This window comes from Elephas maximus, chromosome 8 (assembly GCF_024166365.1).
Source record: "Elephas maximus indicus isolate mEleMax1 chromosome 8, mEleMax1 primary haplotype, whole genome shotgun sequence".
Lineage (NCBI taxonomy): Eukaryota > Metazoa > Chordata > Mammalia > Proboscidea > Elephantidae > Elephas > Elephas maximus.
The window spans coordinates 34,786,012-34,812,410 of NC_064826.1; the positions used below are offsets into that span (position 1 = coordinate 34,786,012).

Consider the following 26,399-nt stretch of genomic DNA (forward strand, 5'->3'; position numbering starts at 1 on the left):
AAAAGGTACCCCTACTTGATGGGTGGTTTGAAAGATACAAAGATTCTTTTTAATATTTTGATAAGCAATGCCACTTTACAAAAGATTCATTTGAGCTAAGCTTTAAGACATACAAAGAAAACTATATCAAAGTAATTTGGATGCTTTTTGAATTATTTGCAAGAACTAAGAAAGCAAGGATTGTCTAATTTTAGTAAATGTTTACAGAGCAAAACAATCCAAACTATATACAACAATCAAATTTTTAGTGAAAATGTGTGTAAGTAGGTTTATTTTGAAAGGAAAAGTCCTACTCCCAGTGTCATAACCAATTAAATTCTCCAGGTAATGACCCCATTTGCATAGTGAGCGGAACCCACAAGTGGGAATTTTAATGGGCACACCACCTGAGTACAGTAATTGAGAGTGACACAACTTGAACTAGTTTTGTGCTTACCCCACTGAAAATTCTACTCAGATTATTTTTAATGTCAAGCTACAAGTCAAATTTCAAGATGATGGATTTGTTCTTTTTTAAGCACCGAGTTTGAATAAAAGAAATGCTTTCATTCTGCTATGCATTGCCTATCTTTCTTTAACCAATCTGTAGTTCTGATTCTCACCATTGCTTCATTTTCTTCAGTGATTGGAATTTAATTTTATTAATTAATTTGTGAATAATTAGATGAAAAAATAACACTCTCCACAGCTAAATTGCTTTTGAATTCCGATTTGATATACTTTTACCAGAATATATATTATAGTTGAGCCGGCATAATAGTTTACTAAAACGTGATTCTGTAAATATACCCAATTATTCTTTCTGATGATCTAACAAAATCTAATATCCTATGTGTTTCTGACTGTTTCCCTCCTCCTTCACCTCAACACCAATAAAATGAGGTACCTGCAGAGCTGATCACAGGTGCCTTGTCATCTGAAGGTGTTACCTTTAAAAGATATTCTCCTTATCTCTCAGACACTATTCACGTCCTTGAAAGTATTGTGCATTCTGATTTAGGGATCATATGACATCCACATTAAATTATATAATAAAGGTGATTTCAAGACTCTAGGAGTCAGGCACCCATGATGAACTGTGCTTTCTAGGTTTTGAGATGCCATTTTAGAACTTTTGTTTCACCCTAAGATTGCTTTCGATACTGTTTGGAGGTGTTTGACACCACTGTGCCACATCTGTAATTGGCATAGCATCCAGCAGACAGGCTCTGTACATCTTTACACAGCAACCTACCAAGTTAAGAAATGTATTGGTTCAATATAAAACAGCAGGCTGTTTTTAGACATAGTTACTAGTGCACAAGCTTTAATATGGCTTGGCTTCATCCTATAATGAGATCTTTTGGTTCCCTGCTCAACAGGCTTTTATTCCTTTGCAAAAGGCTATGAACTCTGTCAAGTGGATCAGCTGCTTTTGTACACCCTCTTTCTTGGCTTTGGAACATAATTCCTTTGCTTCTACCCCTTTATGCATCAGACAGAACTTAAGAACCTTTCGATTTTTCAAGCTAAACTTAGAATTTGTTTGAATTTGCTTTTCACCATTTTCCTAATAATTATATTCTCAACTAAACCTCACACAAAGACCTGCCTGGAAGTGAACACCTAATTGCAGAGCTATATTTTGTCTTTTCAACACATTTATCTACAACCGGTATTGGTAATGTTTCAAAGAGTGGCTAGCTAAAATGATTTCTTCGCTCTCACCTCACAACTAAATTATGATTTTCTTTTAGCCAGCACTAAGGTGAGGGATTGAGGGTATGAATAACAGACAAACAATGGAACTAGAACAACTATTCACAGCTCACTCAGTCAGGTGGCAGAAAACTTTTGTTGATATGAGCTGCTTAGGAGCTACAGTTGTGGCCCCAGTGGAGAATATGCATTTGGCCCGGCTTGAAGAGTGGATGATGCAGATTTCTGCTTGCCTAGACATCTCGCAGAGCCCTGGTGGTGCAGTGGTTCAGAGCTCGGCTGCTAACCAAAAGGTCTGCAGTTAGAATCCACCAGCTGCTCCTTGGAAATCCTATGGGGCAGTTCTGCTCTCTCCTATAGGGTTGCTATGAGTTGGAATCGACTCGATGGCAACGGGTTTTGAAAGACCCTGCTTTCCATATGGGGCTTGGCTATAGCTTTGTACTAACGGCCACTATCCTTTTTGCCTCCAGATTGCCTATTGATTTCATAGAAATTTGATTACATATACAATATTTTGATTCACAAACCTTAAAAGTAGAGGTAGGAGTCATTGGTCATTGGGAATTTTGCAACGTGAAATATACCTGGTGGATTTAGATACCAATGATAGTTTATGCAAAAACTACCCTTCACATTAGGGCTGCATTGCAATGTGATCCACTCTCCACAACCCCTTCCATTTTATCCAAAACCTCTAAAACCAAAAAAAGCAAACCTGTTGCCATTGAGTTGATTCCGACTCACAGTGACCCTATAGGACAGAGCAGAACTGCCCCATAGGGTTTCCAAGGAGCGACTGGTGGATTCAAACTGCTGACCTTTTGGTTAGCATCCATAGCTCTTAACCACTGTACCACAAGGGCTCCAAAGCCTCTAAAAGTAATGTTAAATCACTGTTGGAACTAACAGCTTTCTCGTGGAGGTTGACAAACTTTTTCCCTGGCTTTAAATTTCTGAGGGTTATGTGAATGCCTTGAGGTGCCTAGTAACAATCTAAGCACAGGGAAGACACTCGGTATTAAATGTATTGGTTACAGGGGACCATGGAAATGAAGGGTTAAAAGGACTCACCTGGAATATACAATCCTCGACTAAAAGATATAAATAATAAGTGTGGAATAAATCCTATCAATATATTAACCACTGTTTAAAGGAAAAACAGTATGCTCTGCCACATCTGTGTGGAAGGAAGAAAAAAATGGGTATTATAATATTTTATGAAATTTCATCTTGCCTGTCAGATTAGATGTAACAATCCAACAGGCTTACAAATCACAAGTAATTGGAAGGCACATAAAGGTCTTGAATAATTTGAAAAATAATCTTATTAATAAATAAACATTCATTAGGCAGTTGGGTAAAATCAAGTATTTAAACTAGAATTCAAGAAGGCAAGCCACTGAGTCTCTTGACTCAAGTCTTATTCATGTTAGGCAGTGACGTTTGACATTTATAACATTAGAATCTAGGGCACTGATAGAGAGGGTATGGATAAAGAATGGGAAGTTATTACATAAGGTTGCCTTGGTTACTCCTTGAACTACTCGGATAACACTGACTACTGCAGGTTAGGAGAATGAAAACAGTCGATATGCTGTAAGAATAGAAAAATAAAATTGTTATTTTACAAAACAGAAAGACTTCTAAAATAAAATCATACTACATTGTTCCAGTTAAACACTAACTGTAAAACATTTCTTACTACTTAAAAATTGTGACCAAAAATCCTGGATGGAAATACTGCTAGTCTTTTACTGTTGTGTGAAATTCATTAAATCTAACACACAATCTCATAGATATTTGAACATTTCTAACACCTTGTTTAATCTCAGTATATATAAAAAACTACCTGAGAGATGATTTCAAAGTAAATGATGAAAACAATTTACTAAAAAAATGCACAAAAATTGTATTTTCACCCACTGTGAATTTTTTCAAGAGCGCACTATGTTCTGAGATCATACATCAACTATGATTTGTAGCCTGAATTGATCTGTATTGTTCATAGTTCATTTCTGAGCATGAATCACGTGATTTCCATAAGACTAGGAGATCTTCAAAAGGGGATGTAACACGATTAAAAAATCTGTAGTTTTATATTACAGCTGAATTCATTCAAATACAAATGAGTTTCTATTTCAATTAGATATGAAAGTATGCGAAGGCACAATAAAGAAGTCTTTTTTATTATTTAAAAATAGTGTATTCAGAATAATACAGGCCCAGTTTAAAAAATGTTTAAGACTGAGTTTCCACATTTAAAAAGAGGCCAAATCTAAAACTGTAAACTACAGCACTTAGTCAAGACAGCCATATAATTCAACAAAACATTGTACAAACAGAAATTCTAAAATACATTGAAACTATTTTCACATTTGCCTACTTTTATTTTTTGCATTAAAAAAAAATCACACAAGGTGCTTTATGGAATGATTGCCTAGATTAGACAAAAGAAGGAAAGTACTGCGAATATAAATATGAAAACAAAATTCTGCTATTCGCTACTGTTCTCTATTATGGAGAAACATTACTTCAAAAGTGTTAATATTTTCATCACAGATAGTAGCAGACTCTATTTAAATATTAGACAAACCACTTGCTTGAAAAATTCTGCAGGTTAGAAAGTAAAATATTCTAGCAATTCCAGGTCATTAGAAAGCTTTATATGCCTGAAAACAGATGGTAACTTACATCCTAATGCATAAGCATAAGTTAGATTTGGGTATAAGTAAATATTCAGATTCTGGCTACTATGAAATAGTACAAAGCCTTCCTTATATCTGATGTAACAAATGAAAGACACTTTAGAAGAGGAAGAAAAAGACAGTTGTTTAATAGAATTCTATTTAAACTCAACAATTTAAAGTTTTTTCTTTTCCTTGTGTAAATAGCACTAAAAAGGGGATTCAACAGTTTCGCCAACCTTTTTTTCCTTTTTTAAGCCCCTTAAATAATGATGTAAGTAGAAACTCGGTTTCATCTCATAGCAAAAACCACAGGTGGCATTCCCATGCTTTAGGTATAAAACCTCTTGTAAAAGCCTAGGTTTGCTAAAGGCTTCCTAAAAGTATGCTTTTCTTTCTAGCTATCAATTTTGATATTCATCAGGAGAACTGAAGATAAATAAATATTAATCTGAAAGTGCACTTTCAAAATTTCTACAAGGAAATATTTTCAGTGACACCAAGCTGCAATTTTGGAGAGATCAAACTCAGCAGGAGAGTGCACAGAATGAAAATTTACTCTCCCATTTGAACCACAGAAAGCCTCTGTAGCTCAAGAACGACATAATTAGTCATGTAATTGACTTATTTCTTTCCACTTAAAATTTTTTATAACTTGCCATACTGGTTTAATTTAACATAACATTGCAATGTTGAAATTTGGTTATAGCAGTAGATATCTAGATTTCTACTGCACTGGAAGGAATGGTTTGAATGTAAATTTAACTGCGTTTAAAAGTATAACATTGGTCAAGAAACAAATCAAAGTGGACAGACAACCAAAAAAAGGGGGAGAAGAGAGGAGAACTGAAAACTCTCCAAAAAAAATAAAAAAGCCTCTGAATAAATCAAAACCAGAATACTGAAATTTTAAAATAAAAAAACAACCTAATTTAAATGCAATTATTGAAAGTACTGCACATTCTTTATAAAATGTAGATACTTTAATAAGGTGTCATGTTTTCAACAAAAACTTTACCATAAACTTAAGATATCTGTAAGAAAATGCATATTTCTAGTTAACCTAAATTTTATAGTTAAAAAAAAAAAGACTGCATTCTTTCAACTAAAAAAAAAAAAAAGTATATTTAGGCATGTTTCTTTTAACCAGTTAATAACAGGCACAGACAGTTCAGGCTGCCTGCCTCAAACTTTGTCCTAAACCTAAATAACTCATTTAAGTAGCAGATGAACTGCCCATCCCACTGTTGTTGCTGTGGAGAAGTTTATGACTCCTAGTGACCCTATAGCTATCCTAATAAAAAAAACAAAAACCAAACAAAACACGTTGTCATCGAGTCGATTCTGACTCATAGCGACCCTATAGGACAGAGTAGAACTGCCCCATAGGGTTTCCAAGGCTGTAAATCTTTATGGAAGCAGACTGTCCCATCGTTCTCCCGTGGTGCAGCTTGTGGGTTCAAATGGCCGACCTTTCAGTTAGCAGCCAAGCGTTTTTAACTAAACACGGTGCCACCAGTGATCCTACTAACCAAACCGGAAAGCCAAACCCAGTGCCGTTGAGTTGATTCCGACTCATAGCGACCCTATAGGACACAGTAGAACTGCCCCATAGAGTTTCCAAGGAGCGCCTGGTGGATTTGAACTGCCAAACCTTTGGTTAGCAGCCGTAGCATTTAACCACTATGCTAACACCCAGAAAACCTCCTCAAATGCCATATCCTTCCTGAAGCTTTCCTGAATGTTCCAGGAGGAATTAACTGCTCTTTATGTTTGTTCCTGTAGCATTTTGAGTTTCTCTTATAATCCTCAATCCATTATGCCTTGTGTCCTCATTCTTTATGGGTTTCTTCCCTCTGCTAGAGAGTCCCTGGGTGGTACAAACGGTTAAAATGCTTGGCTGCTAACCAAAATGTGGGCAGTTGGAACCCACTCGGCAGTGCCACAGAATAAAGACCTGGTGATCTGCTTCCGTAAAGTTTACAGCCAATAAAACCCTATGGAGCTCATTTCTACTCTGTAACACGTGGTTGCCATGAGTCAGAATCGATTTAACAGCAATGGGTTAGGTTATTATTTTTTTTTGGAAACACCATATTTCTGCCTATGGGAGCTGAATGTTTTCCATCTCTGCGTCTCCACAATGGGTTATACACAGCAGGCACTCTGTTGAACAAGTGGGGGAAATGGGTAAATCGCATGGAGATCAACACTGGGTTTGTTTCCAAAGTTTACTCGAAAGCAAAGAATGCTTATTTTTAACTATTAATATATAAACATCAAAAATAAAATATCCTGGCTTAAATATCCAGTGAGAAATAATGTATTTGGAGCAAAGGGCTCCCCAAAATAGTTAGAAGAAATAGAAATATTGATTTAAAAAAAAAAAAAGGAGGAGACATTTAACTTTGTTTTTGGGTAGGGGTCAAAATGTCCCTCAGTCGTTATAACCCATTTAGAAGTTAAAAAGTAGTTAACACTTCACATATGAAACTGGGCAGATTTGGTTAGAGATTATTTAAAATAATGAGTAAACAGTGCAAATACTGGGTTGCTTCATGAGATTCTTACCACATACTTTTTTTTTCTTTAAAGAAAAATTTTAAAATAGTCTCCAGTTTTAACACAAAACAAACGATAAATATTTATGAAGGAAAACAAATTCCACAGCATTCCATACAGATTTCCAAACAGTCTGATGATTCACAACAGGCATCCATGATGCCACAATCCATGTCACAAGGGCAGTTACAGTCATCCCCCATCTCGTCTCCGCAGCAACAGCAGCAGGCCTCCGAAGAGCAGATGCCACATGAAGCCTGGCCCAGCACAATGTTGCAGAGGGTCAGAAATTCACAGAACAAGCATGCCAGGATACAGTGGACACAGCAATCTTTGTTTCCAGTTGTGAGGAGATCACATTGTGAGAAACAGAAGGAACAAAAAAATATAAATATATATATTAGTCATCAATAAACCGAATAATAAAAATTGACTGAAACATTTAAATAATCTACAACCCATATAATATGCAGCCCTAGAGATATTTTGCAAGCTGGAGGCTCAAAAAAAAAAACTTAAATTCTAGGTGAGTGATCTCTAGAAGTTGATCATCCATTCAAAAAAAAAAAAAAATTGTAGGTATATGTACGTGTGTGTACGGGTGTGTTATTATTCTTACATACTATAAAATGGCCCTGGGTCCTAGGTATCTTTTCCCTATGCCTATTATCTGTCATTCAGACGCCTTACTGCTTTCTATAACGTAAATGACTAAAATGATTGCACTGGACTAAAATATTTATTAAAGTCCTTCTAAAATAGAAATTTCTTTCAACTTCTCCACCTACCTGCTCAAAAATTGGAAAGAAAAAAAATTTAAGTGAGCTATGTAGTTGTTAGGTGCCCCTGATTCAACTCTGACTCATAGAGATCTTACGTATGACAGAACAAAACATTGCCTAGTCCTGGGCCACTCCTCATTGTTGCAGCCACTCTGTCAGTCCAGCTCGTTGAGGGTCTCTCTCTTTTCCTCATTCGCTCTTCTTTACCAAGCATGAAGTCCTTCTCCAGCGATTAATCCCTCCTGATGATGTGTCCAGAGTAAGTGAGACAAAGTCTTGCCATCCTCACTTCTAAAGAACGTCTGGCTGTTCATTCTTCTGGCAGTCCATGGTATATTCAATATTCTTTGCCAAAAACACAATTGGAATGTGTCAATTCTTCTTTGGTCTTTTTTGCTGTCCAGCTTTTGCATGCGTATGAGGCAACTGAAAATACCATGGCTTGGGTCAGGCACACCTTAGTCATCAAAGTGACATCTTTGATTTTAAGAATCTAAAGAAGCTTTTGCTGCAGATTTGTGCAATGCGATACGTCGTTTGATTTCGTGACTGTTGTTTCCACTGACGTTGATTGTTGATGCAAGTAAAATGAAATCTTGACAACTTCAATTTCTTCACTATGTATCATGATGTTAGTTGTGGGCCCAGTTGTGAAGATTTTCATTTTCTACACATTCAGGTATAATTCATTCTGAAGGCTTTAACCTTCGTCAGTAAGTGCTTCAAGTCATCTTCATTTTTGGCAAGCAAGGTTGTGTCATCTGCGTACTACAAGTTGTTAATGAGTCTTTCTCCAATCCTGATGCTGTGCTCTTCATATAGTCTAGCTTCTTGTATTATTTGTTCAGCATATAGAGTGAGTAAGTAAGGTGAAAGGATACAACCCTGCTGAACACCTTTTCCAATTTTAAACCACGCAGTAATCCCTTGTTCTCTTTGATCTATGTACAGGTTCAATATGAGCACAATTAAGTATTCTGGAATTCCCATTCTTCACAATGTTATACACAGTTTGTTATAATCCACACTTACTAACTGCCTTTGTGTGGTCAATAAAACACAGGTAAGCATCTTGTGGTATTCACATTGAACTACTAATTCAATAATTAAACTGGGATCCATTACACTGGGGTTAATACAATTTACTTTCTGATAAAAGTGATTGATTTTCATGGTTTCAAATGTTTATTTCACAAGAATTAAATAAAAATTGTGAGACTCTCCGGGTGGGTGCTGACATCATTTTTGGAACAGTTCTGCTTATTTCTAACAAATGGTATCTGTACATTAGCCTATGTGAATAATGACAGAGTAATACTGCTTTTCCACTTCCTTCCGTACCAAAGAGCTTTACTTCGTGAGACACCTCTAATGATATCTCTCTAAACCACATTTTGTTTACTAAACTTTATTAACTATATTAAAAGATGGAAAAATCAAATAGCCTACAATATAGTAAATTCAATATACCATAATATTCTAAAGCTCTTTACCATCATTGAGATCTTAGAAAGAGCTAGGTTTATTACTAATAATAACAAGAAGGAAATAGTGTTTAACTGGCAGCTAGCCAGTTGTATTCAATGTGTCTTCAAAGAAATACCTGTATTAGCTAATTTCAACACCACTTCATCGAGACATTACCTTTCTATTCCACTGTGGAACACTTAGATTTCAAGACTGAGAGAAGGATCCTACAAAAACTCACTCGATGTTGAAGAACCGTTAACTGACTATTCTTATAACCCCAGGAATTGTTACTAAGCACTTAGATTCTTTATGTATTATTCATAAAATCCATCATCATAAAAATATATGTAATGAATCTATCTAGTTTAAAGCGGAAAGAATGGATTATCTTAGCGGGGGAGATGTTTCCATTACTGTTTCATTTTTTTATTTAAGAAATTTATTTTGTATCAAATTCTGTTTTAAGCTCCCCCCAAAACTAATTCATTTAATCCTAATAATAATCACATGAAGTATTACTAGTATTACTCCCATTTAACCAATGAGGACATTAACTTACAGAAAAGTTAGGACATTTGCTCAAGGTAACAGAGGCAGTAGGTAGCAGAGCCAGGACCAGAAAGCAGGCAATTCACCTCAGCAGTCCGTGCTCTAACCCAACAGGGTATGGTATTGCTACAGGAGTGGGTCACTTCTAACACTTGATCTTCCTGGGAGGAGGATCAGTAGTAAATCTAAAACATTCTGCTGATTGTTCACCTATCTGTTTTTAGCCCTCACTCATGTTGTTTCTCCTTTCTAAAGATCATTGCGAATTTCAGTTTTAATGAACTGTTGATAATGTTAACCTTCAACAAATAAGAGCAAAGTCATCACTGAGTTAGAGAACTGATAAATTGTCAATCACACTGTTGAAACAGACATAAGAGGGTCAGCAGCTTAGAGAGAGAGGACATCTCACTCAGAAGAAACAAATCTATAACTCTAAAACGTAAAAAGTAAGGTCCATCGTTAGAGCAACCAGAGCAACGACCGTTGCGATTACATAGGAACTTGAGTGGTAAAACATGGTAATGACAGAAGCCTCCAAAGATTAAGCTCTTTTGATAAACACAAATTAGCAAAAAAAAAAAAAAAAAAGTCACCCTTTTAAAACGTAAGTCCTACATAATTTAATACGAATTAAGTTTGGACTACTCTGAAAAAACAAGCTTATTAAAGGGCACCAAAAAAAGCTACAATCCGAAAAATCATTTTAGCGATCCCAGCTATACTAAACAAGATACATCTACAGAAACACATTCGCTGTGCTTTATAAGAGAAATACACAGAAATAACAACAACGAACAAATTTAAAAAAGGATCCTTAAATTCTTTCAAATCAATTAAAAAATCTGATTTTTTTTTTTCTTTGCCAAATAAAACCTCTTTCCAGCTGTGTTATATAAAGAGGGGTTTCACTGGGACTTGGGGTAATGGGAAGGTTAAAATAAACTACAAAGAAATAGCTGTTAGAGTTTCCAGGCCTCTCCATCCTCCCCAGGAGAATCAAGAATCATAAAAGGCATTGAGATGGTGGTTTTATTTAAAGCGAAAAGAAGATAAGAATTATCACACCCAAGGAGACTTAAATAGAGAAACAAACTTTAAAAAAAGATGAGTCGTCTGCATCCATGTGGTTCACTGTCAGAAAGAATTTTTTTTCCCCCGTTCCCAAGGTTTTCAGTTTTTATGGTTTTATTAGGTCATGTTTACAGTTTTTGCCAAAAGTGTTTAACCTCTGCGAAGCCAACTAGGTTCTGGGAAGAGTGCCTGCCTTAAAGTGGGCCAAGCAAAAATTGCACAATTCAGTGTACTAGGAAGAGAACTCAGCACAAGACTGACAAAAGCTACTGTAAATTTAGACAAACAAAGGAACATTCCAGCAACAAAGGGGCTCAAAAGAAAGCGTAAAAGGAAATCTTTAACACAACATTTGCTCCCAAAACTGTTAGGATTCCTGCAGACATAACCCAAAACAAAATCCTTTGGTCCTATGAAAGGTCCTTAATGTTAAGCCCATGCAGTTGGGAGAGCTGGAGAGCCACTAACTTCCCAACACTAGTAAGGTAACAGCAAAATTCTACTTAAATAGCATCTTAGCTGACTGGTGAAAATACGTGAAGGATCCAAAGAACTTTGTTTTTACTGAAATGAGACCGAAGATTAGTTTTTGTAAAAACAAATTAGTTTAATGAAATTATCCCAAACTGATTTACCAATTAGTATGTGGCCAAAAAAATCTTCAATGAGGGAAATATGAAGAAGGCCCTTTTGTTAAGGGCCGTCAAAAATCTTCGTGTACAATAAACTCTGCTCGACTCTAAATAAGTCTCTTATCTGTCTTAGTTTCCTTCTTTTAAGATGTGGCATGCCAGGTGCTCTGAATTTCTTGGAACAAACACCAAACAGCTGTAAGTGGAGTACAAGGAAGAAGAGAGCGGTGAATTCTGAGAATAACCCACAACCCACTTTTGAGTGAATGCAGATTTGTATGCATCTTATCTTGAGTTAATAATCTCTAATACAGTTTCCTATGACTGAAACGTTTGAAAGTTCTGTCTTCATTTGGTCCCCATGATATAAACTATACACTGAGAAACAAAGGTCCATTAGCACTTAATGGGCCAACAATATGCCAGACAGAGTTGTAGATTAGAACATGGGCAGTCAAAGTTGTGTGTCATTAGTAATTTAGGAGATTGCATCCAGATCAAAGCTGTCTCTACAGCATGACAATCAAAGCACAGGTGTTCCAGATTCCCTGGCTGCTAAAGTCTATACCCGCCCAGTGGTGGTGTGATGTGACTTACTGCACACCGTGAGCCTGACTGGGTTGAGGCGTTTCTCTTCCCAGATATTGCTTTACTGCGACTATTATTTCTCAACACTAAATCAAATAGCAGGCTAGAAGTGGGTTTTGGTTCTCCTGAATCACAGCCGAGATGGCAACGTTATTTAATGAAAATCCAGCTGTGAGGGACAAGACACAGACATCTCCAGGGAGTTCTGCTCTTCAAGTGTGTCCATCGGGGGGGTAGTGGGAAATATCTACTAACACAGCACAGGAGCTCCGCTTTAAGTGGCTCAGTGTCTACACGCCAGAGGACGCAAAGCATTTCTGGCCTACAGCCCTAGACTGACCCGCTGCCTGAATAAATTGGCCTGACGGGCGCCTCCTACACAGAACCCTCTGGAGCAGTGGCGTCCCAAGAGGTCATGCGTCTTAGCCAGAACACAGTCAATATTTTCCTAGTGGGGAAGAAAGCGAGATAGGTCAGGAGGTAAAAAGAAAGTTAGAGAAGAGCTACATTTTCCACTGCAGCACAAGAAGACCACGATTAGGGAAACCGAACAACTTCACTATTATCCTTCCTCTCAAAGTCAAAGGAATCTTGGAAAAAAACAGCAGTTCCCCACCCCCCCGGACTCCTCCATAACTTTCCTAATTTCCAAACTCTGGAATCCATCCTCCTCCTATGGGAGGTGAATTCATATTTTAAATACAGCCAAGTCTTGATGTGATGACACAGGTATTTTTGCTTCTCTTATTTCTTTATGCTGCTGCCTTCTCTGTGGTTGGTTCATTAAATATTCCAAACTCTCAGAGAGCCAGTAATTGTTGATCAAGACTTATCTGTAGCACTGGTTAAAGTAGTCCTTTCTAAAGAATTGTATTTCATCAAGGCCAGGAAAATAACATATATATCAAGAGGCCTTTTGTTTTCCAGGGACTTTACACAGAAATCTGAAGAGGAGTAAAAACCAGTTCAAAGCAGTGTTTGTTTGGAACATTTTACATGTGAAGTTAGGATTTGGGCAGAGAGAAGGGAAAGAAAGGCTATAAAGAAATAAGTAAAAGAAGTGGAGTAACTAACATTTACATCAGTACATTTCCGGGAGCAGTGGTAGTTCCGTGGTAGAATTCTTGCCTTCCCTGCAGGAGACCTGGGTTCAATTCCTGACCAGTGCGTCTCATGCGCAAGCACCAGTTGTCTGTCAGTGGAGGCTTGCACGCTGGTATCTGCTGAATAGGTTTCAGTGGCGCTCCCAGACTAAGACGAACTAGGAAGAAAGGCCGGTGGTCTACTTCCAAAAATCAGCCAATGACAACTCTATGAATCATAACGACCTGATCTGCAACCAATCACTGGGATGGCTCATGACCAGTAACATTTCCTTCTGTTGTGAGTGGGGTTGCCTGGAGTTGGGGAACAAAGTGATGGCAGCTAACAACAACAACTGAATCTCTACAACCTTTTAAGGTCAGAAGTTTTAAAAGCTGGATAATAACAATACTGTCCCCATGGGGTTATGGTGAGGATTGTAAGAGATAATGTACAGAAAGTGCTCAATAAAAGATTTAACATGTAAGTGTTCACTAAATATGATTACAGTTATTCTAGGAAGGCCATACCCCTTTACCTACCTATGCTCCATTTCATCACCCCGATTACTACACCAAAACAGGGCCATTCTGTTTTAACCCCAGGAGGTTTTTAAAAGGCTCTGCTCATAGCTCAAACACCTGAAAAAAAAGAACTAAGAGGGCAACTCTGAGAACAGAATCTGCAGCAGATTAGAGCAGAAATCTGCCTGGGAAGAGTTAGTAATTGTGTTTGGCTACATTACAAGATTTCAAAATAATAATCTATTTTTTTCCGTATTTCCATGATTATCCATTTATTTTCTCATGGAAGAAGCTAAAAGGCAAAAACAGAGTAAGACCATACTTTAACTGAAACTATTAAATGCAGACTTTATTAAGTTGGTCAGTTAAAATATCTCTAATGCAAAGAATTTAATTAATAATAAGGTAAAGTATAATATATGAATAATATCATCTATTTTAAGTTTTAAAAGCATGTTCCTAGACAGATTCAACATTCAATAGTCTGCTAAAGTTGGTAACCATATCGTTTATGGCTGGGACAAAATATATGAAAGCAAATCCTCCAGTTTTAAGGAAAATATGTTGGCATAAAAACAAAACATAAATCCCAAATTTCTCAATTTTATTTTCCTGTGTTTATTTCACAAATTCACATTTTGGCTTCACCCCTTGTTATTTGTCTTTGGAGTAAACACTGTGTAAGGTTTATTATGAAAAGAAACCAGTTGCCTTTTTTTGAAACCATACTGTACCCACTGGGGTGACTCCTTAAAAGGGTACGAGGATGATAATGAAAGCCATGTCTGATGCTTTCAGCCACTGGTCTTAGCCTATCACAAACAGGCTCTAGGGGCTGGTCAGGTCATCTAAGATGCGAGGTCTTCACGGTGGCATCAGAATAAATAAACACACTGAGAAGAGACTGACCTGGTCAGCACTCAAGCTGAAATATTCACAGGTCTTAGAACGTGCACAGCAATTCTCTAGACACTTGACCGCTACACAGCAAGAGTCCAAAGGGCACCTTTGCAATGCAAGCGGCTGAGAGGGCCTTGGGGGCTTGTTTCTGCAGGTCCTGGGAGGCAGGGGCAGCACCCCTGGCAGGAGGTACAGGCCTCACACAAGCAGGAGGAGCCTTGCCTGAAAAAGGCCCATAAAGCTCTCCCCAGCCCCAACAGGAGACAGACCCCAGCCAAAGAGACCCAGCAGTCTAACAGCCTCACCAGGTGAGATGAAGAGGAGCAAGCAGAGGCAAACTTTAAACAGAAACCAGGCACCAAAGCCTGTTTCAAAGCGGCACACGGGGGGTAAATCCTGTTATTTATGGAATTAATTTGCAAATCACTGATGGCATTTTGTTACTCTTTCCACATCCCTCCCGCTCCACTTCTCCACCCATGTTGTCTTTTAATACCATTTTTTTTTTAGACACTATCACAAACCTCAGATGAAAAGGACAGCATGACACTGAAATTATAAGGTATAAATATCTCCACCTTAATTTAGTGCACAATTTCAGAGCCAAGAAAATCTATGAACGTGTTGTTTGCAAGAACTGTAAAATAAACAAAAGTGGCTAAACCTGGTTTTCTCACATAATAACAATTTTGTAGCTGTCTATATTACTTTAAATGGTGGAAAAGAAGATAAAAATAAAAACCCTCTTACTGAGCTACCTCTCACTCCTCTGTACTCCATCCACATTCCCACCACCACCACCATTACATACACCCTAACTGAGTTGTTTCCAGGGTCCCATCTCATTGGCTACTATTACCATTAAAAAAAAAAAAAAGGGTAGTCAAATGCCAGAACTACCAGAAGAAATGCCCTAAGTGTCTGTGGTTCTTGTTGCTGTTTGTATGTTTGGTTTAAGTTAGGCTTAATAACATATTTGGGGGCACAAAACCAAAACTGGTTCAATGCACGATCACACCGCATCTTTATGAGTGGCACCAACAGCCAGGTATTACCCTCTTCATGAGGATTATGATACTGGAGAATTAAGACCTGCTTTCTGGCCCTGGCTGTCACAGCTGACTGAGTGACCTTGCGCAAGTTATTTTACCCTGTGTCCATATACATTCAAAACAAACAAACAAAAAACCCAAAAAACAAACCGATTGCCAACTTATAGCAACCCTATATGACAGAGTAGAACTGCCCCGTAGAATTTCCAAGGAGTACCTGGTGGATTTGAACTGCCAGCCCTTTGGTTAGCAGCTGTAGCACTTAACTACTATGCAACCAGGGTTTATGTACATACATATGTACAAGGAAAGGGAAATGATCTCAAAGTCCTTTTTAAGTACTATGGTTCTATGATGATATATATAATCGACTATTACCTATAACCAGTAGATTTCTAAGTCTAGCTCAGAGGCTTCTCTTGGCCTGGAGTAGAACCATTGCTTGGCTTATTACAATATTCAAAGTATAAGAAAATGAATGCTGACTAGAAGAAGTTGGCTAAGCCCAAGGACAGATAGGCCATGCTGTGCAAGGACTGTGAAGGCACAGGCTCTATTATGGGTTGAATTCTGTACCTCAAATGATAATGCTGAAGTCCTAACCCCCATACCTGTGAATAAGAGCTTGTCTGTAAATAAGAGTATTGGAATATGTAATTAGGTATCAGTTAAGAGATCATATGGGATTTGGATGGTCCGGTATTCTTATGAAAAGAGAAGAGACACAGAGAAATACACAGAAGAAGGACAGCCATGTGGAGAGGGAGGCAGAGACTGAAGTGATGCATCTACAAGCCAAGAAATGCCAAGGATTTCCAGGTACCACCAGACTTCAGGTAGAGACAAGGGAGGATCTTCCCTAAGAGGCTTCGGACAGCATGGCTCTGCCAATACCTTGATTTCAGACTTCTAGCCTCCAGAACTATAAGACAATACATTTCTGTTATTTTAAGCCAGACCTAGTTGTGGTACTTTGTTATGATAGCCCTAGAAAACAAACATGGGCCCTGAGTGCCTTGTTGCAGAGGCTGAATGTGGCCCATAAAGTAGGCTTCATATGAACAAAGGGAAATGGTCAAAGCATAAACTGCACTTGGGTCCAGAGAAGAGCTGGAGTCACATGGCATTAGCCACAGAAGTGGTAATTTTATAGAAGGTGGAAAAAAGTTGAATGAGTAAATATAGCCCTCATTCCTGATCAGCACAGAAACCCAGATAGAGACCTTGGTGGTTAAGAATTCTTTCAACAAACATTCACTGAGCACTCATTACATACCAGATACCTTACTTACAGAGACAAATCTGAAGAAACACAATGTCTAGTTAAACACAGTTACAGTTCACTGTGGTAACTATTGCAATGGAGATGAACCCATAGTATAGGGAGCAAATGATGAGCAGAAAAGCTAACATGGTAAATGACTCAGAGGCATTATCTCTTCATCAGGGATAATCCTTTAAGGTGGGCATTGGGCCATTTTCTACATGAGAAACCAGAGATTCAAAAAGTTTAAATAACAGGCCTGAGGTGCATAACTACTAAGAGGAAATTTCAAGATTCAAATCTTGGTGTGTGTGACTCCAAAGCCTATCTCCTCATTACCAAGATATATTGCCTCCATGTTTTATTATTATTTTATTTAACAACCTGTTACGCAGAGCTTTCTATGTTCCAGGTATTGCTCTAAGCAGTTTGCAGATATTTATTCATTTAATTATCATAACAATTTTATAAGGCAGGTACTGTTATTGGCTCCCTTTTACAGATGAGGTAACTGAGGTACAAATGGAAGGAATATGCAATATTCAGTGCAGACTTTAAGATGGAACTCTGAGGGGTTGGGAAGAGGGTGTGCGAGGTGAAGCAAGGTGTCAGGATGATTTCTGAGTTATGTTTTAAAGATGAAGCATAAGTCACATGAAGAGAAAGCGTAGATGGTTCCAGGCAACGGGAAGGCTAATACAAAAATACAGAGGCAAGGATATGGTAGCTTTAAAGATGGAAGTGGTTCAATACTGTTGGGGTGGGAGAACGAGGCAGAAAGCCTTCAATTTTCCATTTAAGAAATAAGGAGACAGGGGCACCATGCAGTGATAATAATATAGTGTCAGTGGGATCAGGCAGGATGACTTTCAGGAATATAAAGGAGGTAGAAGGAGCACAAGCTGATAAGACACTGGATGAACAGTTATGAAAAGGCAAGAGTCAAGTGTGACTCCCTTATTTCAGGAGTCACTTGCCAAGGGAAGAAATAATAGGAAGATAAAGAGTTTGGTTTTAAAACATATTGAATGTGAGACATGTTAAGTCTGAGGATACTCAGAAAGCGATGTCCAAGAGGCAACTGGAAATACTGGTCTAGAGCTTGGGAGTTACTTAGATCTGGGCTACAGAGTCAGGCAGTAGTTGAAGCTCTAATAATGAGTAAAACTACTAAATTGCCTGAAGAGAATATACAGAGTGAAAAGAGAAGGATCACAAAGGAACACTAATATTTTAGGACTGAGGAAGAGGAGTAGGCACAGGAGACTAATGGGAGTAGAAACTCCAGGAGAAGGGGATGTCGGGGAAGCTAGAGGAAATAGTATTTCAAGGAGAGGCTGTCAGATGCTCAGTTTAGTCAGAGAAATTTCAGTGATGTGATTAGAATGGAAATGATTGGCAGTGGGCTGAGTGATTGCAAAGTGAGGAAGTAAAGACCACAAATGCAGGTATCCTCTCAAGAAATTTATCTGTGAGGGTGTCATGGATTGAATTATGTCCCCCTGAAAATGTGTGTATTAACTTGGTTAGGCCATGGTTCCCAGTATTCTGTGGTTGTCCTCCATTTTGTGGTTGTAATTTTATGTTAAAGAGGATTAGGGTGGGATTGTACCAGGTCACATCCCTGATCCAATGTAAAGCGAGTTTCCCTGGGGTGTGGCCTGTACCACCTTTTATCTCTCAAGAGATAAAAGGGAAACAAGCAGAGAGTTAGGCACTTCACACCACTGAGAAAGAAGCACTAGGAGTAGGGCCCGTCCTTTGGACCCAGGGTTCCTGTACAGAGAAGCTCCTAGTCCTGGGGAAGATTGATGAGAAGGACTTTCCTCCAAAGCTGACAGAGAGAGAAAGCCTTTCCCTGGAGCTGACGCCCTGAATTTGGACTTCTAGCCTTCCAGACTGTGAGAAAATAAATTTCTCTTTGTTAAAGCCATCCACTTGCGGTATTTCCGCTATAGCGGCACCAGATGACTAAGACAGAAGGGAAGAGAAAACCTGAGAGAAAACTCCAAAGGGATACAGAGTCAAAGAGGACATATACACACAGACACACACATACGCAACACATACATTTTTAGAAAGACTTGCATATGTTTATTCATCTTAGGAAAGGGCTAAAACGCAGATGGAAAGGGATATTCCATGGAGTAAATGGATTGCAGGATCCATGTAACAGAGAGAGCTCTTCCTTTGAAAAGGGCAGTAAAAATGGATTGAAGTTTAGGTAAATTTGTGGGTGGGGCTAGGGGTGGATAGACCCTCAGGAGATGCTGGATGGCCTCTGTTCCTGTGGACTGTGAGGGAAAGTTGTGGTGTGCTTCCTTTAAAGAGTAATAACCATATGAAATAGCCCTGTGGAAAATGGGAGAGGGCAGGTCTGTTCATCTGCATTGTCCACTGCTGTATCCCAGTAACAAGAGTGCCTACCACACAGGAAGTGCTCAATAATCATTTGTTGAATGAATCAGGGACATAGGGAAGATTTGCTAAGGGATTTTGACAATCCATTTGAGGCCAGAGAGCACACACGTGTAGTGGCATCAATTTTTATGGTCTTCCTTCCAGTTTTCCTGAGTAGTGTTCAGGTCCTTGGAATAGACAAAAGTTAAAAAGATGAGCTAGGTTTTTGGTTCTGAAAGGAAAGTGTACCAGGATGACAGGGTAACAAGCAAGTTAGGGGTTTCAAGAGACCCAAATCTGGATAAGGAAGAAAATGTATTCCGGAATGGGGCAATATATAATATATGTACTGTTGTTGTTGTTAGTTGCTGTCAAGTCAGCTCTGACTCATAGTGACATTATATATAAAAGAATGAAACATTTTCCTGTCTTGCACCATCTTCATGATAGATGGTGTGTTTGTGTCCATTGCTTCAGTCACTGAGTCAATCCATCTCACCAAGGGCCTCCTTCCCCTTTGCTAATTCTTCACTTTACCAATCATGATGTCCTTTTCTAGCAACTGGTCTTTCCTGATGACATATCCAAAGTAAGCAAGTCAAAGTCTCACCATCCTCACTTCTAAGGAGAATTCTGGCTGTATTTCTACTAAGAATATCTGTGTGTGTTTGTATACTTTTTTTTTGTGGCATGGTCCATCAGGGTTCAGGAGCCAATAGAGATTCATACTTATTTCTGACTTGACTACAAAACAGAAGGAAACTCCCCTACAGAACCTAGCACACAGGGCTGGACACACAGGAGACCCTTAATAAATATCTGTACACTCGATGCAATTCATTTGTATGGTCTGAGGTAAAGATTACTTTTGGTTTTACTCTAACTTTTCCTGTCACTCCACAGAACACATTCTCTAGGAGATATCTACTACAGATGTTGAAATGTTCTCTCTAAAATAACTACTTTTCTGTCATTCCAAAATGAATTTCTGCATCCCTCACTGAGCATAATTATTAGGAGAAAAATAAACTTCAACTTTCAGTGTCAACTTTAAATTATGTTACTTTATAGGGATATTATTCCCCAAGAGGTCCAGTTCCTCCAGTTTGATTTCCCAAGAGCAGTCAGAGTAGAAATTTAAGCAAGTTTAATATGTCTTTGGAAAACTAGTATATTAATCCATTTTGCTCTTTTCTTTCAATAATATTTACATTCTGTACAAGTCCCTGGATTTCTCAATTTTCTAAGAGACAACTACTATTTATTTGTATGAATATTTTTTCTCCTTCAAAATGAAAAACATGGTTAACTTCCCTGAGCAAATTGTTCAGTTCTATTCTTCTAATTGCCTTCTACATTTACTTGAGAGAATGTCCACCACTTTCCATCTTCCCTCTGGTCAAGTATACAAGAAGTAAGGAAGCCGGTACAAATTACCAGTGTCCTGTGCTTGGAAAGGTGGCCTGAGACCACGCTATGATGAATATCAATTAAGATTCTATTGAAAAATTTGCTTGAGAGCCCTGAAAAATATCCTTCACTATGTTGTTAACTTCAAGGCATTTCCTGTTTTCTCCAGTACTTATTTTTAGAGATTTAGATTAAGATACCCCAAATTCTGGCATGTAGAAAACATGAAGTAAATTTTCTTCATTCTCCTGGATCCTGATATTGCTGATTGTATATTGGTAAAAGTATGTCTTTAAAATATCAATATCAAAACAAGAGTTACTTAGGAATATGATTAAAAAAAAAAAAACTCATTGCTATCGAGTTGATTCCGACTCATACCAACCCTACAGGACAGAGTAGGACTGCCCCATAAAGTTTCCAAGGAGCGCCTGGTGGCTTCAAACTGATGACCTTTTGGTTAGCTGCCATAGCTTTTAACTACTATGCCACCAGGGTTTCCAGGAATATGATAGGCTAATAACTTTTAAGGTAGAAATTTCAATACCTACTTTATTCTTATCAGATCAATATGTGTTGTTGGGTTGACTGATTCCAACTCATAGGGAGCCATGTGACAGAACAGAACTGCCCCATAGGTTCTTCTTGGCTGTTCTCTTTTTCCTTCAAAGATTACTTAGGCTACAAAGGGAGCTAGAGGGACTCAGCTTTTACGTGTCATGAACACAAAACAATATTTTTAAATAAATAAAATACATAGGATTTCAAAGCACATGAATTACACTGAAATAGTTATAATATTAAAAATTGAGGTACAATACATATATGTTTCTTAATTAACACATTAATAATAAGATCTAGTGGTAATCTGGTAACTATTGTAATTTTAAAGCAGCGATTAACGTAACAACTTTTCAAGATCTTTGCAATAATCATAATATGGAAATATCAAAGTCACAGGGACTACTAATGCCACGGAAGTCTGCTGCCTACGTTTATAATTGAGCTTAAGCCTAAATTTCATGTAGAGTTTAGAGGTTAGTAAAATTAAAGCTGTATCTTTTTTTTTCCTCATCCAAGTCAGGAACCCTCAAAGCTAAAGCTGGAGGACCAGAGGTGAATCTTTCAAATAGTTTCCTACTGAATTCAACTTAAATCTTAAGTTGAATTTAAGAATATCTCACTTTGTAAGAGTTGTTCATAAATTTAACAAGTGTATAGCATGGACTCCCCTCTATCCTATTTCATATTGTTTTAGCTGAGAGTTATAAATATTAATTATAAAGGTTCTCAAAACTATAATATTTTAATGCTACATGCAGGTATTAAAGTTATTGAAAATACTTCTGAGAGAAACTACTATTTCTATATTACTTCAATTTCATTTGGGAGTCAGGCAGGGTCACTGGGAATGTATTTAACAATAACAACAATAAATAGCTAAGTATATATTCTGAAAAAAATCAATTCAAATATGAGACTCTTATTCAATCTAGGGGAAAAAATCATTGTTGAAAAAGTCTTGGGTCCTATATGGAGATGTTGGAGCTCTTTTTTTCAAAGCTGTGTAGCCACACTCACAGACTTAACAGACTAAGACTAAAACTACCTGAAAAGAGGATAAAACGTTATTGAAAATGTCATGAATCATCACCATCTTTCCTTCCTCTAAATTACAATCTAACTGAAAGATTAGAAGTCATTCTAACTGAAAGAGGGTAAAGAGGGGGGTGGGGAAGAAAGTAAGAAAAAAACCAAAGAAGAGGAGGAAAGAATGAGAAATGAGGGAGAGAGGTGGGAAGAGAAAAAGAGAGAGGGAGACTGACAGACAGAAGGATGTACTATGAAATAACAACCAAGAGGAGACACCAAAACTCTGGACTTGCAGGACAGATCTTTAAAGATGGAAGCGCCTTTGATTAATGAAAAACAGACATAGCCCTAGGCTAGGCGACATCCTTTGGTTCCTGTTCCTACAGAATCTTCTCTTCTTTTTTAAAAAGTCCATGTTCAAGGTTAATTTTCCCAAAATTAAATTTTGGCAACTTATGCCTCAAAAGAATGTAGTAATGAAACACTAAAACCAGTTACTGTCTAGTCGATTCCGACTCATAGCAACCCCATGAGTGTCAGAGTAGAACTGTGCTCTACAGGATTTTATGGCTGATTTCTCAGAAATAGATCACCGGGCCTTTCTTTCGAGGTGCCTCTGATGGACCTGGACTGCCAACCTTTGCAGCTGAGTGCATTAACCGTTTGCCCTACCCAGGGACTCCAACAGTTGCCGTCTAGCCGGTTTAGACCCATGGCAACCCCATGTAGGGAAAAAACAAAACAAAAAAACAATCAGGATATTTAAGATGAAGGCACGAAAGACAACAATAAAAAATAAGAGAACACAGCATCATAAAGTTTTAGTTAAAAATAAACATGAATATAATCCAGCCTGCCTAGGCTTAACATTATACTTTCCCCTTCCTCCAGATTGCCAATAAGCAGACCACACAGCATCCAGATATGAATTAAAGGTATGTAACCAAAAAACGCAAAGCCATTGCTGTCGAGTTAATTCTGACTCACAGTGATCCTATAGGACAGAGTAGAAGTGCCCCATAGAGTTTCGAAGGAGGGCGCCTAGTAGATTTGAGCTGCTGACCTTTTAGTTAGCAGCTGTAGCACTTAACCACTACACCACCAGGGTATGTATCACATCAGTATATTTCTTTAGTTCAACAGCTGATTTAAATACGTTTACTCCACTATCCTCTAAAATGGAACTTAATTCCTAAGGGTGAAATACTTTAGCTAAGGTGGTAAAATTTAGGCTAAAGTGAAATACAAAACATAATGTTTTTATTTGTTGTAAGTATCTAAGATCAACTTTTACTGTATGTGGTTCACTCAAATATTTTAAGATAAAAATTATATTCAATGAAAAACATTCTCATACTATTTTTCTCTCTGTATACTCTTTATAAACTTCAAGAGACTCATGAGTCATGAGCCAGTTTTTGTCAGAAGATTCAAAACATCCTGCCTATTCTGTATCTTTTCCCAAAAACTTCCTCCTTTGAATTGTAGTATTATGCAGTGTCTGTGCTATTATTGTAACTATGAAATAATTTTTTGAAATCCTTTCAAAATGAATGGAAACTTTTAGCACATTTAACATCATTCCAAATGATAAAATATTTTCTTAGATGGAAGGTTTCCAAAGCTATAAATTTACTGTGTCAAATCCTTTAGGTCACTTAAACAATTTCTGCTGAAATAAATAGAAAGTGCCTTTGATGTCTAAGGTACCATACTGAAGCAGACACTGTAAAAGATAATGTTCTCAAAAAATGGTGGCTGCGATAGATATGGATACCCTGAGCTGCACCAACAGCAGTGCAGGCGAGGAGCACTTTGAAGTGAAAAAGTGGAATGCGGTAGCCCTCTGTGCCTGGATGTTGTGGTTGATAACTGTGCCATCTGCAGAGACCACATTATGGATCACTGCATAGAAGGTCAAGCTAACCAGGCATCTGCTACTTCAGAAGAGTGTACCATTGCCTGGGGAGTCAGTAACCATGCTTTTCATTCCCACTGCATCTCTTGCTGGCTCAAAACACGGCAGGTGTGTCCACTGGACAACAGAGAGTGAGAATTTCAAAAGTATGGACAGTAGAAAAAGTGAATTCTTCTACCAAGCTTAACTGTTCTGTTATTCATTTAATGACTTGCCCTTCTGTTACTTAATTATAAATAAGATAGAACCATGTCTTTTCTGCTTTGTATTTTTAGTTTGCTGTTCATGCAGCCATATTGTATTCTATGCCAAATAAAGTCTGGTTGAAGTCTAAAAAAGAGATAATGTTCTCAAAGCATGACCCCTTTCTTGTAATGATCCAAAATCCAGGAGGGAGGTTAAGATGTATATAAATAAGCACATCAAGACAGTTTACAATGGATCCCCTCCCCTCTTGCCCACTTCAGAAAAACTCCTTCAACAGAGTAGCCTAGACTTTCAATCTTCAATTTCTCTCTTCCTATTTTTTTTTATTCTCTCTAGAACCCACTTCAATCAGACTTTTATCCACAGCACCAAAATTAGAAGATTACCAGTGACTTCCACATGACAATTTCAGCAATCACTTTTCACTGATCTTACTTGACTCTCAGTTGTACTTGACACATGATTACTCCTTCTATCTTGAAACACTTCTTTCACTTGGTGAAACACTTTCTTAACAAGCTGCTCCTCTTTACTGGCTCCTTCTCCATCAGCTGCTACTCATCCTCACTGTTCTCATGGTTCCTTTTCATTTTCTGACCTCTACATATTGGGGTGGTCCAAAGCTCAGTTTTTGGAGTACTCCACTCTATCTCCCTCCTGGGTAGTAGATCTTAACCCTGGAAGCCTATCAGGATCACATGGGGAACGTCTAAAGAATGCTGATGCCTTGACCCCACTCAATTCCAAATGATTGAGAATTTCGGGGGGTAAGGCCCAGAATAGTATTTACTTCTTATTTCTTTTGCCCAGAGGTTTTACTCCAAATATCCAGATGCCAGATTGAAGGCCTCTGCCCTAGATGATTGCATTCACTGTACCTTCTGTGTCTCAGACTGCAGATGTTTCCTCTGAACTCCAGGATCCCATATCTAACCACCAGTCTCACAGCACCATTTGGATATATGGGCATCTCAAACCCAACAGGTTCAAAGCCAAACTCTTAATCTTCATCCATAAACCCATTCTTCCCACAATCTCCCCATTTCAGTTACTGGCAACTGCATACTTTCAACTGCTTAGGCCAAAAAAACTTGGAACTGTCCTTAACCCCTATCTTTCTCTCGCACTGCAATCCCACCCATCCATTAGTAAATCCTGCTACTCTACCTTCAAAATACACCCATCTGGAACAACATTTCACTTTCTCCACCTTGACCCAAACCCATCACCTCCCATCTGAATTACTGCAATAGCCACACAGCAGGACTCCCTTCTTTGGCCCTTGCATACCTGTAGTCTACTCTCAGCACAAAAGGCAGGATGATAATTAAACAGGCCAAGTCAGATTGTGTCAGCCACCTGTTCAAAACCTGTCACTGGCTTCCCAGATCACTTGGTGCAAAATCAAAAGCCTTGCAATGCCTCATTAGGCCCTGCATTACTTGCATTACATTCACTGTCCAGTTCATAGAGATGCTGGGTTTCAGAATGAGATGTCTGAAGGAATTCAATACCTTTGGCTACCTCTAGGAATAACACAAGTGCTAACAGGATTCCCTTCCTACTTATCTTAAAAACTTACCTGCCAAGTTCAGGAATAGAGTTCTTGGGCGAAGAGAAACTATAATTTTTGTCAGATTCTCAAAGAAGTCCCTGACACCAAAATGATCAGAATTACTGTGTATGGTACCATCACAATTATCAACCCCCCAGTTTATTATAGGTGAGGTCTTAATTTTCAAGCCTTTTGCTGTGATAGTCATTCAGTGAAGAATAGACCACATTCAAATATAAGTTTGCTTTAAATACACCTTAAAATTAACCTACTTTTTGCCATTTTTCTGGATTATGCAGCAGTTTCCTTTCTCATCTTTCCTACACTCTTTTTCTAATTCTTTAACTGTTTACTTATCTGTGTTTTTCCTTTTTTTATATGAAATACTATGTTTAAAAGGTCCGTAGTTTGAATCTCCAAGCCCCTCTGTGAGAGAAAGATGTGGCAAACT

General features: G+C 38.0%; 1 protein-coding gene and 1 pseudogene across 4 annotated transcripts in view; one reads left to right on the forward strand and one right to left on the reverse strand.

The window, feature by feature from the left end:
* Window positions 1–3,866: 3,866 nt before the first annotated feature.
* MDFIC (MyoD family inhibitor domain containing) overlaps window positions 3,867–26,399 on the reverse strand; it is a 114,593-nt gene continuing 92,060 nt past the window's right edge. For all 4 annotated transcript variants that reach the window (XM_049893225.1, XM_049893228.1, XM_049893227.1 and 1 more), the window contains exon 5: window positions 3,867–7,278. In XM_049893225.1, coding sequence (XP_049749182.1) covers window positions 7,031–7,278 — 248 coding nt within the window. In that variant the 3' untranslated portion in view covers window positions 3,867–7,030. The remainder of the gene's footprint in view (window positions 7,279–26,399) is intronic.
* Window positions 24,020–24,345, forward strand: LOC126082080 (E3 ubiquitin-protein ligase RBX1-like; annotated as a pseudogene).